At 55.2% G+C, this 16,472-nt stretch overlaps 1 protein-coding gene across 2 annotated transcripts; it reads left to right on the forward strand.

Moving 5' to 3' along the window:
* The first annotated feature begins 400 nt into the window (after positions 1-400).
* Positions 401-13,521, forward strand: LOC113219524 (codanin-1-like). 2 transcript variants are annotated; one of them, XM_026447932.1, is made up of 28 exons: positions 401-525; positions 758-1,236; positions 1,460-1,663; positions 1,860-2,029; positions 2,166-2,279; positions 2,362-2,440; positions 3,160-3,280; positions 3,459-3,568; positions 4,332-4,421; positions 5,088-5,163; positions 5,662-5,867; positions 6,148-6,268; positions 6,408-6,554; positions 6,715-6,881; positions 7,267-7,354; positions 7,580-7,669; positions 7,843-7,897; positions 8,094-8,227; positions 8,318-8,421; positions 8,624-8,782; positions 9,167-9,230; positions 9,411-9,489; positions 9,651-9,799; positions 10,976-11,083; positions 11,232-11,295; positions 11,733-11,914; positions 12,159-12,266; positions 12,800-13,521. In XM_026447932.1, the coding sequence occupies exons 1-28, from the start codon at positions 436-438 to the stop codon at positions 12,923-12,925; spliced, it is 3,684 nt and encodes a 1,227-aa protein (XP_026303717.1). In that variant the 5' UTR covers positions 401-435; the 3' UTR covers positions 12,926-13,521. The 2 variants fall into 2 exon arrangements, 1 of the variants encoding a protein (XP_026303717.1); XR_003306844.1 differs by lacking the exons at positions 11,733-11,914; positions 12,159-12,266; positions 12,800-13,521 and having other exon boundaries at positions 424-549; positions 1,457-1,663; positions 9,651-9,752; positions 11,232-11,260.
* The last annotated feature ends 2,951 nt before the right edge of the window (positions 13,522-16,472 follow it).

A 16,472-nucleotide genomic window follows, 5' to 3' on the forward strand; every position in this document is an offset into this window, starting at 1 on the left:
GAGCAGAAGATAGAAGCTGGTGGCTGTCTCTGTTCCCCTCTACCTCTCTCCCGGGTCCTCGGTCTCCCCAGAGGGGCGTCCGACCCGCGGCAGCCCCACTCCCAGCTCGAATCCTTCCCTTCAGGTCGCTCTAGGGCGGGCAGCCAAGGTGGGCCTCCCCAGGCGCTGCGATCCGCACTTCGCCTCCCAGCAACCGGCCTGTCGGCCGCGGCTGAGGACCCAGCGAGGCCTTGACCGTGGGCCTGGGCAAGAGCCAGCCCCGCCCCGCGGCCCGGCCCCGCCCCCCCCCGCCAGCCCGGTCCCTCCCCGCCCCTCCAGCCCGGTCCCTCCCCGCCCCGCGACCCAACGGTCGCTCCCCGCCGCCGGCCCCGCCCCTCCCTGGCCGCCCGTGGCGCGCCGGCGCCTGCGCAGTCGCCCCAGAGAGCCCGGACCGGGATGGCGGCCGTTTTGGAGTCGCTGCTGCGAGAAGAGGTGTCGGTCGCAGCCGTCGTGCGGTGGATCGCGCGCAGCACCCGGGGTTCGGAGGTAACAGCGCTGACACGCCCCCAGGTCTGACCCGAAGCCGGTTCCCGCAGTGGAGCCCAGCCCTCAGTCCCCTTCCCCGAGGGCGCCGGGCTGCCAAGCCGGGCCGAGTGCGCCCCAACTGGGCGCCGCTGCCCGGGCCGCCCACCCGAGGCTCGCCCCGCGGCCCCGGCTGCTCGCAGCCCCCGGGCCGGCGACCGACCTTCTCGCCCCTCGACCTGTGCTTCTGCCCTAGGATAACCCCGGGGAGGCGGCCGCGCTGAGCTCACTCCGGCCCCTGCGGAAAGAATTCGTACCGTTCCTGTTGAACTTCCTGAGGGAGCAGAGCAGCCGCGTCCTCCCGCAGGGGCCCCCGACCCCCGCCAAGGCCCCGGGCGCCTCGGCAGCCTTGCCAGGGAGGCCGGGAGGCCCGTCGCGGGGCAGCCGCGGGGCGCGCAGCCAGCTTTTCCCTCCGACCGAGGCCCCGAGCACCGCCGCCGAGGCCCCTCTGGCCCGCCGCGGGGGCAGGAGGCGGGGCCCGGGGCCGGCCCGCGAGCGTGGAGGCCGCGGCCTGGAGGAGGGGGTCAGCGGGGAGAACCTGCCCGGAGCCGGGGGCCGGAGGCTTAGGGGCTCTGGCAGCCCCAGCCGCCCCAGCCTCACGCTCTCTGATCCACCAAACCTCAGCAACCTGGAGGAGTTCCCTCCCGTAGGCTCGGTTCCCCCCGGCCCTACAGGGTGAGACTCGGCTCATGCAGGAGATGGGTACCACGAAGGCTCTGGGGGAGTCAGTCATTCGGGCTCGGCGCTCCGCAGTGGAGCGCGAGGATGGGGAGAAGGCTGGGGGTGATGGTGAGGGTTTTTGTGGGGGGTTTTTTGCAAGAGGTCTAGCTGTTGCGGTTGTGGAGGGGAGATGTTTGAAGACAGGAATTTGAGAAAAACCTGTGGCTACTCTCAGCAGGACGAAGCCTTCTCGCAGGATCAACCCAACTCCGGTGAGCGAAGAGCGGTCACTCTCCAAGCCCAAGACCTGCTTCACCTCACCCCCCATCAACTGTGTCCCCAATTCCCAACCCTCAGCCCTGGACACTAGCCCTTGGGGCCTTGGCCTTCCCCCAGGGTGCAGAAGTCTGCAAGAGGAGCGGGAGATGCTCAGGAAGGAGCGGTATGGCCTGGCCGCTCCTGGGGATGTCGGCTTCCTCGCTATGGGGCATCTTCAGGGGTTTTCCCTGAAATTGATTTCCCTCTTGGGGACTCTGGGTTTGTCTCCTGGGCTACTGGCATCTTCTCTGGAGGGACCTGAGCGTGGCCGTGGCAGGGGAGCTAAGCTGACTGCTCATGAAATTTCTTTATTCCCATAGCTCTAAGCAGCTGCAGCAGTCACCTACCCCCACCTGTCCCACCCCAGAACTGGGGTCGCCCCTCCCCAGCCGGGCAGGAAGCCTCACAGATGAACCTGCAGACCCTGCCAGAGTGTCTTCCCGCCAGCGCCTGGAGCTGGTAGCCCTTGTTTACTCCTCGTGCATTGCTGGTGAGTGAGAGCAGAGGGAGCTGGAGTGGAGATACTTGTAGAACTGCTGGGTAAGAGAATTGATAAGGCACCTGGAACTGAACCTTGGCTCCGAATGGTGCCCTATACCATGGGATTTCTTTTTGTATCTATCTAGAGAACCTCGTACCAAACCTCTTCTTGGAGCTTTTCTTCGTCTTTCAGCTGCTCACTGCCCGGAGGATGGTGACTGCCAAGAACAGTGACCCTGAACTAAGTCCAGGTGTCCTAGGTCAGTGAGCAAGCCTCCTTTTGAGACGTGGGGTCTAGAAACAAGACCGTTCTTAACTGACAGTTTGGTACTGTCCTTCTAGATTCCCTGGAAAGCCCACTGTTCCAAAGCATCCACGATTGTGTCTTCTTTGCAGTGCAGGTTTTGGAGTGTCACTTTCAGTGAGTTTCCCTGGCTGAGGCATTTGGGCCTCATTCTTATCATCTGCTTAGCTCTCTGGCTGCTTGGGACCTATGCTGGTGCTTAACACGGGGGCAGTGGCCCTGGACCTTCTCCTACCTGTAATCTTTCATTTTGTGTTAAGGCTTTATGAATGTAGTACCTAAAAGAATGAGATGGGGCCAGGTGCGGTGGCTCATGCCTGCATTCTCACCACTTTGAGAGGCTGAGGCAGGACAGTCACTTAAGCCCAGGAGTTTGAGACTAGCCTGGGCAACATTACAAAAATCCTATCTCTACAAAAAAAAAAGCTGGATGTGGTGGAGTGCACCTATAATCCCAGCTACTTAGGAGGCTGTGGTGGGAGGATCACCTGAGCCTAGAAGGTCCAGGCTGTAGTGAGATCACGCCACTGCAGCCCAGCCTGGGTGACAGAGACCCCCATCTCAAAAAAAAAAATGGACCCCTGTGGCCTTGGCAGCTGAGCTTTGGGTTTCTGGGTAATGTACGTGTCCTGTTGTCTTGGTCCCTGCTCTGTCAAGTCTCATATCCTTCCCTTTACTTTCATTGTCTTTGATCCTTGACCCATGACCTTGCAGGACGTATCTGGGCTTGCCTACCTGCACCATGCCTTAGAGATCCTCTGTGTGGTGTGCAGGTGCTTGCTTCCTACTGGCAGTCTGTGTTCCGGTCTCAGTCATAGGTGCTCTTATCCCTGCAGGGTTCTTTCCAACCTGGACAAAGGGACCTTGAAGCTGCTGGCTGAGAATGAGCGGCTGCTGTGCTTCTCACCAGCTCTGCAAGGCCGCCTTCGAGCTGCCTATGAGGGCAGTGTTGCCAAGGTAGTGACCCCAACTTAGATGCCCACTAGCCTGGACCTAACCCTGCCTAGCTTTCATAAATTCAGGCAACCCTGCTGACGACACTTAGGTGTAATGTGAGCTAACTCTGGGCAAGAATAAGAGGGAGAAGTGTTCTCAGCATGACCCTGCGGTTCCTAATGTTCCTGCTGTATTTTAGGTCTCTCTGGCAATGCCTCCTTCTGCTCAAGCTGTCTCCTTTCAGCCAGAGACTGACAATCGTGCCAACTTCTCCAGTGACCGAGCCTTTCATACTTTTAAAAAACAGAGGTGATAAGAAAAGGGACTTTTGGGGGAGGGAATGAGATGACATTTTTCTGGAAGAGGCAGCTGTTTTGGTTTCATAGCAATGAGGAGTTTGGCACTAACAGGTGGTGGGTTAGTTCTCCCAGCTCCTTCCTGCTGGCCCTCATAGGGACCACCTGGCTTCATTCTCGTGTGTGCCTGTGAACCCCGGAGCTGAGCCAGCCGTCTCACAGGTGTGTGGCTTTAGTCTCGGGGTTCTCCGGCAAGAATGTGCCAGGATAAACCGTCACTGCCCACAGTAGCCCACGAGGCCTGCAGTGTGCTGCCGTCTGCAGCACTGCTGTCATCACGTAGAGAGCTCTGGGGACATTTAAAAAGGGCTGCGGCCGGGCGGGCACGGTGGCTCCTGCCTGTGATCCCAGCACTTTGGGAGGCCGAGACAGGTGGATCACCTGAGGTCGGGAGTTCTTGACCAGCCTGGCCAACGTGGTGAAACTCCGTCTCTACTCAAAATACAAAAGTTAGCCAGGCGTGGTGGCGGGCACTTGTAATCCCAGCTACTCCGGAGGCTGAGGCAGGAGAATCACTTGAACCAGGGGGCGGAGGTTGCAGTGAGCCGAGATCACGTCATTGCGCTCCAGCCTGGGTGACAAGAGCAAGACTCCCATCTCCAAAAAAAAAAAGGTGGTGGGTGGGCTGTGGATAGTCCTGTCCTCGGTTCTTCCAGGGATGGGAAGGCACTGGTGGGAGTGAGTGCCTCGGCTGATCAGGCGTTCTTATGCGTCAGGGATGTGTTTTATGAGGTGCTGCGAGAGTGGGAAGATCACCATGAGGAGCCTGGCTGGGATTTTGAGAAGGGCTTGGGCAGCAGAATCAGGTGGGTGCTCAGACCTTGTCTTGCGCCTGGCAATGAGTAGCTCAGTACTGGTCGGTGGCAGGAGGGATGGAGGAGGGAAGGCTTTTCCCCTGCTCCTTCCAGCCATTAGCTGTTTTCTTCTATCCTCCAAAATCTCTTTAGTTATTGATAACTCTGCCTCTACTCGAAAGGGGTGTCTCTCCAGCTCCTTCCACTCACAGGTGTCTTATCCTTGTTCTATAGTGGCAGTTGCTTAGAAAGTCCAAACCTCTTACCCCAGGCTGCTTGAGGGTTTTTTGGCCCAAGTCACTGGTTAGATACATCCAGCCTCCATCTTCTCCATCCTCTAGTTTGGGCAAGTCTGGTCACTGTGTAGGTAGATGCCTGGGCTCAGAACGCGAACCTCAGTCCAGTCACATTGCTCATGAAGCTCGCCGCCTGTCAGCGTGGCTGAAGACAGGAGGGTGGCATGATTTCTCGTTTGGTTAAGTGCACCTCTAGCCTCAGAGGACCTTGGTGCTGAGGGAGTGTCCCTTGCCTTCAGTGTCCCTGTGCAGTCAGGTTCTGGCTGAGGTCTGCTCAAGTCCCTGGTAAAGGGCTGGGAAGTCCAGGGGTTCGCTGCTTCTCTCAGATCTTTCTCCCTCTCCCTCCTCTCCACATCCTTCATTCCCGCCTTCTATTCCTCAGGGCCATGATGGGCCAGCTCTCTGCAGCCTGCAGCCACAGCCACTTTGTTCGGCTTTTCCAAAAACAACTACTCCAGGTAACAGCCCTAGCAAGAGATTAATCCACATTCAACAGCAGGTATCATAGGCAGCCACGTAACGGCTGCACTTTAGGATAGGGCGGACAGCCTGGCGGGTCCTGGGCTGGAATTTGAACAAGAGTTCTACTCCTTGCGGAGTGGCTGAAACTCGAGTGGCCAAAGAAAAGCCAGGGCACTCTCTTTGACATGTGCTGGGCCCTGCACCTCCCCCAGCCTGCTGCTGCCTTCCCTTTGATTTGTGCTGTGGTAGAGCCCAGGCTTAGTAAGTAATCAAGCTTTGTTTCAGATCCTAGCTCTAGTGACCCTAGGCACATGCTTAACCTTGGAGTTTCAGTTTCTTCACCTGTGAAACAATACTGTAATTCACACCTCAGAAAATCTAAAGCGCTTGACACAGTTGGCATTCCTTAAATGTTCATTACTTCTTATTTTTTGTTCAGTCCCTCCCTCCCACTTACTGATTTTTTAATTTCTCTCCTTCCTCTTCTACCCCAGATGTGTCAGAGCCCTGGTGGTGCTGGGGGCACCGTCTTGGGCGAGGCCCCAGATGTGTTGAGTATGCTGGGAGCTGACAAGCTGGGGCGGTTGTGGCGCCTACAGGAACGGCTTATGGCTCCTCAGAGCAGTGGGGGGCCCTGCCCACCCCCGACCTTCCCAGGCTGTCAAGGCTTCTTTAGGGACTTCATCCTTAGTGCCAGCAGGTAGGCTCCGCTGTGTCTTGCAAGGAATGGGGCAATGGCCAGGAAAGGTTTGGCTTCCCAAAAGGGTAAATAGTTCTCCAGTCTCCTTTGCCTGGAGATAGGCTCCTTCCAGCTCGTACTTGCTGGCTTCATTGCACTTCTCATTCTGTCACCCATGTGGGTGATTTCGTGGCTCCTGGGCCCGTCTGGCTGCTCCCTTCCCTCTGGAGCGCCCCTTCTAGATTCTGGCTCTTCCTGGGCCTTTTCCAGTGCTTATGCCCCACCCACCCCTTCTTCTCAGCTTCCAGTTTAACCAGCATCTCATGGACAGTCTGAGCCTGAAGATCCGGGAGCTCAATGGCCTGGCCTTGCCCCAGCATGAGCCCAGTGATGAAGACGGGGAGTCAGATGTAGACTGGCAGGTCTGAAGACAGAACAAGGGAAATCATGGGGTCCGACCCGGGAGGGAAGGGAGTATGTTCAAGAAGAACTTTGTAACAGACCGAGAATTGTTCTGGAAGCCTCATGCTTGGACCTTTTATTTCCCTTGATTCCATGCAGGGTGAGCGGAGGCAATTTGCTGTGGTGCTTCTTAGCCTGAGACTTTTGGCTAAATTCCTGGGCTTTGTGGCTTTCCTGCCATACCGGGGGCCTGAACCTCCCCCGACCGGTGAGCTTCAGGACTCCATTCTGGCCCTCAGGAGCCAGGTGAATGGGCGGGGGATTCTGGTGAGGAGGGAGCAGGGAGGACCAGCCAGGCACTGAAGCTGACTGGTTTCCTTGGTTATTCTGGAAACCAGGCAGGTTAGAGGGCACCTCCCAGCCCTTCCTAGGGACCCACCCCCTGACTGAGCTCTGGCCCTTCCAGGTCCCTCCGGTCCTGGATGTGCGGACTCTGCTGCAGCGAGGGCTGCAGGCCCGCCGGGCGGTGCTCACCGTGCCCTGGCTGGTGGAGTTTCTCTCCTTTGCTGACCATGTTGTTCCCTTGCTGGACTATTACCGGGACATCTTCATTCTCCTGCTGCGCCTGCACCGGTGAGCGGAACAAGGCTAAGGCTTGACGAAAGGATTCGGGAGTCAGGGGACATGGGTCAAGCCTGCTAGTAATAAAGAGGGTCGAGCAGACTCGTGTGTGTGGTGCCCCGGCCATAACCGAGCCCTGGGCGAGGCAGGATTGGCTCCCCTGAGGTGGATGGTGGGAAATCATCTGCACTTTCATTGGCCTCATGCTGTTCCCGAGGTGGCCCCACCGAGAGACAGTCCCCATGCAGGAGGGGGCTCTGGGGGGATCCTGCTTGCCGACGTGGCCCCAGTCCCTTTCAGTTCTGCTTTTGCGAGCCAGCCTCCAGTGACAGCGTTTGCCTCCTCCGTTCCCGTCCGCTTTCTGCTCAGTCCTGTGTGCTGCCCACTGATGTTTCAGGAGCTTGGTGTTGTCGCAGGACAGTGAGGCGAAGATGTGTTTCCTGAACAAGCTGCTGCTCCTTGCTGTCCTGGGCTGGCTTTTCCAGGTGGGCAGAGTGAGGGTCCAGGTTGGGGAGTGGGCAAATGTCTGAGTACAAATGAGGCAAGGGCTGGAAAACAAAGGTTCAGGAAAGGCCTGGTGATTCCCATCGTCTCAGAGGCGGCTGCTTTGAGGCTGGCGCCTACACCCTGGGACCATGCAGGAGGTGCGGTGGGGTGGGTGGGGGTCTCTGAAGTTGACCTGAGTTGTGACTGTCTTCCTGTCTTGCCAGATTCCCACAGTCCCTGAGGACTTGTTCTTTCTGGAAGAGGGTCCCTCAGATGCCTTTGAGGTGGACACAGTAGCCCCAGAGCATGGCTTGGTGAGTGCTGGGGTCCGGCCAGAGCCATGGAAAACTCAGGAATAAAGAAAGTGGGCTGCGTGGGGAGGCCCGGCCAGGGGCAGATGTAACCCTTGTAAACACCCTGCCAACTGCCTGTTTCCTGGGCGCGCTGGGGGAGGGGCAGCCTGCCGACCCCAGCCTGTTCTCCCCAGGACGCGGCGCCTGTGGTGGACCAGCAGCTGCTTTACACCTGCTGCCCCTACATCGGTAAGCACCCGTCTCCCTGCACGGCCCCTGGTCTGCCCCCTCCATGAGCACCCAGAAGGCCCCCCCCGGCCCAGCTCCCTCGAATAATGCTCCATTCATAGTCCTTCCTGGGTGTCTGAGCCTCTTGACTCCACAAATCAATTCCGATACTTGGGGAGAGGGTGCTGGAACTGAGAGCTCGGACTTACTGACGCAGGGGAGCTCCGGAAACTGCTGGCGCTGTGGGTGTCAGGCAGCACTGGACGGAGTGGGGGCTTCATGAGGAAAATCACCCCCACCACGACCACCGGGCTGGGAGCCCAGCCTTCCGGGACCAGCCAGGGGCTGCAGGTAAGGGCAGGGCGGAGACAGCCACGGGGGAAAGTGGGGAGGTGGGGGGAGGTCGGAGGAAGCCTTGCTGCCTCTCCCTTCTCCCCCCAGGCGCGGCTTGCCCACGCCTTTTTCCACAACCAGCCACCCTCCCTGCGCCGGACTGTAGAGTTTGTGGCAGAGAGAATTGGATCAAACTGTGTCAAACATATCAAGTAAGAGTGGGTTAAAGATCCTGGTCTCATCGCCCTACCATTTTTTCCCCTCCTTCTTCCTCAGTTGCTAAGCTGAGGTGGTCAGCCAGAGGGCGGGTGTGGGGCTGAAGTGGCGGACACATTTTGAAGGAAATTCCCATAAATTTGCAGCCCCTTTCCCATTAACCCTCCAACCACCCCCACCTTGCTGTCCCTGCTGCAGGGCTACACTGGTGGCAGATCTGGTGCGCCAGGCAGAGTCACTTCTCCAAGAGCAGCTGGTGACCCAGGGAGAGGAAGGGGGAGACCCAGCCCAACTGTTGGAGATCTTGTGTTCCCAGCTGTGCCCCCACGGGGCCCAGGCATTGGCCCTGGGGCGGGAGTAAGCAGCGCTGGTCCATTTGATCCACTCTCCTCTTGGCTTTCTCCGTCCTTTCTTTCCGCTTTCACACTTACTCTTTTTTCCCTTTCTTCTCTCCACGCCTCCTTTTTTCTTCTCGCCGCCCCCATCCTGTATAAGCCCTGCACTGGCTGTAGGCCTTCTGCGGCACAAAATCCAAACCTGAGTTTGGGAATGTGTATGATGCTGTGGGGCTGGCAGTAGGGCTTCTCTTCTTTCTGGCACCTGGGGTGGGGCGGAAGGGCAAACGGTGCCTCCTTCCAAGGTACAGCCTCCCAGACCAGATGCTTGGTGCATGCTGGGCATTTACTTCTACAGCCAGGCTGAAATACCCAGAGACCACTGACCCTGTCTGTCTCCTTTTAGGTTCTGTCAAAGGAAAAGCCCTGGGGCTGTGCGGGCGCTGCTTCCAGAGGAGACCCCGGCAGCTGTACGTGGGAGGGAGGCCTGCAGCTAGCAGGCCAGGCGGTTGGGGGAGAGGTGCACGGAGTAGTTGTGTACACACACAGCTGTGTGAGGCTGGTGGTGGGGGCAGGGTCGGTGCCCGACTCTGGCATCCCTTGTTGCACCCAGCCTTCCCCTAGCCCCTGACTCTAGTTCTGGTTCGCAGGTTCTGAGCAGTGCAGAGAACATTGCTGTGGGGCTTGCAACAGAGAAAGCCTGTGCTTGGCTGTCAGCCAATATCACAGGTAAGGTCCAGGAGAGGGGAATGGCTGAATCAAGTGTTTAAAAAGTGGACTGGCAGAGTCGGAGGCATTCTGGGGGAGATGGGGCTGAGAGCCAGTAGGAAACAGCGAAAGGCGTGGGTCAGCATGTGTGATTCCTTTCCCATTCTCCCTCTGGCCCGCAGCACTGATCAGGAGGGAGGTGAAAGCAGCAGTGAGTCGCACACTTCGAGCCCAGGGTCCTGAACCTGCTGCCCGGGGGGAGCGGAGGGGCTGCTCCCGCGCCTGTGAGCACCATGCTCCCCTCCCCTCCCACCTCATCTCCGAGATCAAAGTACACGGCTCCCCTACTCCCTTTGGCTTCCCTGCTCCCTCTCCCTGCTGTTCTCACATCAGCTCCAGGACTTTTACGTAGAAGCTGTCTGTGCTGTCCAGCTAGTCCGTTTCGCTCATTACTGAATGGGGTTAGGTGGGGCAGAGCTGAACTGAATGGTTTTCCTAATTGTCACTCTGACTTTTTAATCATCCAAAAGGGGAAAAGGGCAGATAAGACATTTTTGACTAAATGCTTATTATGCAGATGGCAATGAGAGTGGGGTGGTGAATGGTGTGATAGCAAATGAGTCTCTAAGAAGCAGTCACCCTAGTATTTGGAGACAATTTTAGAAATGTTCTATGCGAGAGGTGATGCTCGTTTAGTTATAGGCAGTAAGAATAAACCATTGGTTCTCCTAACTTGATTTTAACATTCAAGGACTGTCTAGAGCAGGAGTCAACAAACAGCCCATGGACTGAAGCGAGCCTGCCCCTTGTTTTGTGGGTGAAAAGTTTTAGTGGAATGCAGCCGTATTCATTGGTGTGCGAGCTGTCTGTGGCTGCTTTTGTGCAACTACTGAACAGCAGAGTTGCATACCTGGGACAGAGACTTTATGGCCTGCAAAGCCTAAAATATTTACCGTCTGGTTCTGGTCTAGGGTATGATCTAGGAATAGAGATTGGAATAGGGACTAAGGTGCAATGACTGAAAATGGAGAGTATGTAGGAGGGAGAGGAAGAGGCTTAGTGGCCATTTGATACTGGTTGTCAATATGCAGAGGATTTCTGCATTGAAAACTCAGCTCTCCAGAGAAGACGAACAGAGAGGCTTCAGAGACAGAAGATACTAAGACGGTATCTGATAGGCCAGTTTCCTTACATGCTTCAAGAATAAGATGCCCTATGGGAGTTGGTTAGCTACAGTTTGGTCCCAAGTTGAGTGACGTTTCCCATGCTGTGGCACCCTGCTGTCAGCTGACCTCCTCCATCTGTTCCCTCTTTTGTTGTCCACGTGGTGCTTCCCCTGGCTGTGCTGTCCTGCCCGAGTCCCAGGCCTAGGGGAAACTTGGCTTCACTCACCATACCCCGGGGCCCTATTCTGCCTCTCCCCACTGGCCGATCCCTGTCCCAAGCCAAATTCTCCGTGGCATCCTGGTCCGCAGCGCAGGGTCATGTCTCCCCCTGCTCTCCACAGGACGTGCTCTCCTTGGCCGTGGGGCCACGGGACCCTGACGAAGGAGTTTCCCCAGAGCATCTGGAACAGCTCCTAGGCCAGCTGGGCCAGACACTGCGGTGCCGCCAGGTGAGATGTGGCGTCTGCCACTCAAGGGCTGCTTTCTTCTTTGTCCTTGTGTGAGACCTGATAACCAGAGCCACACTGGCTTAGGGCTGGTTCCCGCAGCAGTAAGCGTGGTGATACCTATGCTCTCTCTTTCCCCCGCCCACTGCAGTTCCTGTGCCCACCTGCTGAGCAGCATCTGGCAAAGTGCTCTGTGGACTTAGCTTCCCTCCTCGGTATGGCTCCTTTCCATCAAATCCCTCTCTTGCCCGATCCCCCAGATCTCAGGGTTGGGTACAAGCAAGATTAGAAACAGAGCCCGCTTCTGTCCCCATCTCTTTTTTTTTTTTTTGAGAGACGGAATCTTGCTCTGTTGCCCAGGCTGGAGTGCAGTGGCACAATCTCGGCTCACTGCAACCTCTGCCTCCCGGGTTCCAGCAATTCCGCCTCGGCCTCCCAAGTAACTGGGACTACTGGTGCCCACCACTATGCCCGGCTAATTTTTGTATTTTTAGTAGAGATGGGGTTTCACTATGTTGGCCAGGCTGGTCTCGAACCCCTGACCTCGTGATCCGCCCGCCTCAGCCTCCCAAAGTGTTGGGATTACAGGTGTGAGCCACCGCGCCCGTCCTGCCCCCATCTCTTAAAGCTTGGCTTTCCTCTCTCTCCACAGTTGCAGATCAAATTCCCATCCTAGGTCCCCCGGCACAGTACAGGCTGGAGAGAGGGCAGGCTCGAAGGCTTCTGCACATGCTGCTTTCCTTGTGGAAGGAAGACTTTCAGGGGCCAGTTCCGCTGCAGCTGCTGCTGAGCCCAAGAAATGTGGGGCTTCTGGCAGACACAAGGCCCAGGGAGGTGAGTCAGACAGAAGGAGGAAGCATCTCAGCCCTCTGTAGTCACACTCTGAACATGCACCACCCTTGCCTCAAACTATGAGCTGCTCTGCTTTATTTCCCTCTTCTGTTCCACACAGAAACGGACTCCATTTATCCATCTCAAGTCTCTTCCCAGCAGCTCTGTCCTTTGAGATCTCAGTGTGTGTCATCAGGGTCACTCTGCCATCCCCCTAGCAACCCTGACCTTCTGGTGTGTTTTGCAGTGGGACTTGCTGCTGTTCTTGCTCCGGGAGCTGGTGGAGAAGGGTCTGATGGGAAGGATGGAGATAGAGGCCTGCCTAGGCAGCCTCCACCAGGCCCAGTGGCCAGGGGTAAGGAGTCTCCTGTCCTATGTGTAGAGAGAACAGGCATTTACATATCCCATCTGTCCTGAAAGGAAGCAAGTGATGGGGCCAAACTACTTAGTTTTTTGTCAAGAATCTTCAGGGCCACCCTGAAATTGTCCCGATTTGAGTAGCTGTTATATGAGGGACTGTGTTCGTGGGAAGACGGAAGGAAGGCAGTCATTTGGAAAGCAGCTCAGCCCAGTATGTGGGTTTTTTAAATCAGAATAACCTGGATGTTAATCTCAGCTAGTAAAATTTAATTTGGGGCAAAATAATTCATCTTTTAATGGGACTAATAATTTCAAGATGGAAGTAGATGCACTCAGTAGTACTCAAACACTGGTAAAGCCTATGCCTCCCCCATCAGGGTTCACTCCCTGCCATAACGTCAGCCTCCCAGAGTACTAACAGACAAGGTTTCATGTCCATTTCAGTGTGGAGGGCAGTTGAGAAAAAATGAAGGATGAGCCATTGAGAATTACATGCTGCCTTTTTCCTCATCTTTCTACGTATTCCAGGACTTTGCTGAAGAATTAGCAACACTGTCTAACCTGTTTCTAGCTGAGCCCCACCTGCCGGAACCCCAGCTAAGAACTTGTGAGTTGGTGCAGCCAAACCGGGGCACTGTGCTGGCCCAGAGCTAGGGCTGAGAAGTGGCCCTGCCTGGGGCATCTCACCAGAACCCTGGACCCCCACCTCACGAGGAGGCCGAAGTGCCCACTGCGGACCCTCACTGGTGGGGAGTAGCCGGGTCTACAGCCAGACTTCCTGCTCTGTGAAAGGAGGGTGTCGCTGCCTGGCATCCCACCACACGAATCCTAGGAGGAGGAGAGTTGGCCTGATTCGGGATTATGGCAGAAAAGCCGAGATGACAGTCCTGAAGTAGAAGAGGTGGTGGTTACCTCTTGGATACTAAATGAAATGAGGTGTGTGTGGGCTTGTCAACAGAATTCAAGCCTCATTTGCTATCCCAGCAGCTCTTAAAACTTTGTGGTCTTGAAACTCATGACAGAGGCAAATGACTTCTGCTTCACTTACGAAGAAAAAAATACGAATCTTGGGAGTCTACATTTTCTTATCACCAGGAGCTGGACTGCCATCTCCTTAAAAATGCCTAACACAGGCCAGGTGTGGTGGCTCATGCCTGTAATCCCAGCACTTTGAAAGGCCTGAGGTAGTCGGATCGCTTGAGATCAGGAATTCGAGACCAGCCTGTAATCCCAGCAATTTGAGAGGCCTGAGGTAGTTCGAATCGCTTGAGGTCAGGAATTCGAGACCAGCCTGGCCAGCATGGCGAAACTTCATCTCTACTAAAAATGCAAAAATTGGCTGGGCGTGGTGGTGTGTGCCTGTAGTCCCAGCTACCCGGGGGGCTGAGGCACGAGACTTGCTTGAACCTGGAGGCGGAGGTTGCAGTGAGCCGAGATGGCCTCACTGCACTCCAGTCTGGGTGACAGAGCAAGACTGTCAAAAAAAAAAAAGCCTAACAACAGATAAGGTAGGACTCAACCAACCGAAACCTGACTTCCCCCTACCCCGTACCTTCAGCCCCTGTGCAGGTAGTAACTCTTGAGACCTCTTTCTCTGACCAGGGACCAAGCACAGGGCATTTAGAACTTTTTAAAATAAACTGGTTTTCTTTAACAAGGGCTTGATGTCTAGTCATTTTCACCTGTCTTTTAAACCCTTTGGAAGGCTGCAGAGTCTCAGGTGGGCTTTAGGTGGAGCGCTGTAATTATGGCTTTGCTGTGTCCATCACAAAGTGAGCTACCTTGCCTCTTAGAAATGCCTGTATATTCCACTCTAGAGAGCTAGTCTCTGGCAGCAGTATCTATTTAGTGTCAGTGGTACTGCTCCTGTGTAACTCTATTTGTGGGAGAAAGGGTTAGGATAATGTGGTTTCCACACACAAAATATTCCCTAGTGAACCACATGGTGGGGCAGTGTTGTTATGCTTGTTCAGGCCGGGGTGTTTGGTTTGGCTTGGAGTTTCTCACAGCAAAAGCATTGCTTCTTGATTACAGCAGTATCGAGCTCTATAACTGAGCCATTGATTTTGACAGGTTCACACCTGTAATCCCAGCGCTTTGGGAGGCCAAGAGGATTGCTCGAGTCCAGGAGTTAGAGGTTACAGTGAACTATGTTTGTGCCACTGCACTCCAGCCTGAGCAAGAGAGAGACCCCTATCTCGTTGAGGAAAAAAAAAGCACTACTCTGATCATGTGCATTACCGCCAGGAGCTGGGCTGGTAATATAATCCTCAGGAGGACCTAACGGGATCCACTTGTGTGACCACGGTAGAGCCAGGAAACCCCATCAACGTAGAAAGTGAAAAATGGGAGTTTTTCTCAGTCACCACCTTGTAATCATACTTCTCCCAAATACCATGCCTTTCCCCTTCTCCTCAGCTCAGCTACTTAAAGTTTCTGCATCTGAACCTTTTCCCCTGATCTCTTCATTTTCAAAGGCCTTTATCTTTATCCTTTAAATCCAATTTGTTCTGAATGCCCGGGAACCAAAAAAGCTTTAAGGAATGCTTTCTCGGCCGGGCACGGTGGCTCACACCTGTAATCCCAGCACTTTGGGAGGTCAAGGTGAGAGGATCACTTGTGCTCAGGAGTTTGAACCAGCCCAGGCAACATTGGGAAACCCCATCTTTATAAAAAATACAAAAGAAAATTGGTCAGGAGTGTTGGTCCATGTCTGTGGTCCCAGCTACTTGGGAGGCTGAGGTCAGAGGATCACCTGAGCCCAGGAGGTCAAGGCTACAGTGAGCCATGATCACGCCACTGCAGTCCAGCCTGGGCTAGAGTGACACCTTGTCTCAAAAAAAAAAAGAGCTTTCTATGCCCAGAGACCAGCATTGGTTGTGATTAAACCACAGCACTGCCCCCAGGAAGCTTAGGGTCAGCGTCAGGCTCATGGCTACTTCTTGACTTGTTCAAGATGACGCAGCTGAGGTGTGTGACACGCGATGGGCAGGAGAGGAAAACCTGAAACCCCTAAGGATGCTGAGACTGAAGGGCTGGGCCATAACCCAGGCCTGGCTTAAGGCCCACTGAGTTAAAAACAAATTCTTGGGAATCTGAATGGAAATTGAACATGCTCCCGATGAAGGGAACTTCCTGCTAGTCTGTGGGAGGCTACTCTAAGGATTATGGAGATGGGCAGCTAGTGGGGTCAGTGAACTCATCAGATTCTTTCCTGTATGTCTGCTCTGTGTCAAAGTCAGCTGTTTATAAAATGTGGTCCCCAGACCAGCAAACTTCAGGGTCCCCTGCCCCTGGGACTTCTTGTTAACACACATTCTCTGGTCCCTCCCCGGGGCGACCAAACCAGTAACTTGGGGTAGGGCCCAGCCTGGGGGGGGCATAAGAAAGCCTTCAGGTGATGCTGATATACGCAAAAGTATGAGAACCACCCCGTGAAACCAAAATCTGACTCCACTTTTGCTTTTTGCTACAAGATCCCTCTCAATCTTTTCGGTTGCTGATTCAGTCAGGTCTGGTGTGTGGTTTTTTTTGTTTTTTGTTTTTGAGGCGGAGTCTCACTCTGTCGCCTAGATTGGAGTGCAGCGGCACAATCTTGGCTCACTGAAACCTCCACCTCCCAGGTTTAAGCGATTCTTGTGCCTCAGCCTCCCGAGTAGCTGGATTACAGGTGTGCACTACCACGCCTGGTTAATGTTTTGTATTTTTAGTAGAGACTGGGTTTCACCATGTTGGCCAGGCTGGTCTCCAACTGACCTCAGGTGATCCACCTGCCTTGGCGTCCCAAAGTGCTGGGATTACAGGCGTGAGCCACCGCGCCCAGCTGGCTTCTCTATTAAGGCGGACAGGGTCACCTCCTGGTTATCCCCCGACTCAGATTCCCATAGGTGGCTCTGCCTCAGAAGCCCCAGGGCACTGTGGTCAGTGTGAGGTGTGGCAGTGACGGCTCTGGATCCTCCCCTTCAGTTCTTACTTGGGCTACAGTTGAGCAACTTACCTGGTTGCTATTTACCCTGCGAAGCAATGCCAAGTTCATGGGAAACTGTACCTACGTGTAAACTGAATCTTTGAGACGGCTATGAGTGGGTATTGCCAGTGTGATCTCCAGCTACCTCTGCCAAGCTCGAATCACACACTTAGGCTATCCCAGTGCAGTATTTCATCTACTCTTCACTAGATAAAGTACACAGAGGACTTTCAA

Source organism: Piliocolobus tephrosceles, unplaced genomic scaffold, assembly GCF_002776525.5.
Source record: "Piliocolobus tephrosceles isolate RC106 unplaced genomic scaffold, ASM277652v3 unscaffolded_110, whole genome shotgun sequence".
In the NCBI taxonomy this organism is placed as follows: domain Eukaryota; kingdom Metazoa; phylum Chordata; class Mammalia; order Primates; family Cercopithecidae; genus Piliocolobus; species Piliocolobus tephrosceles.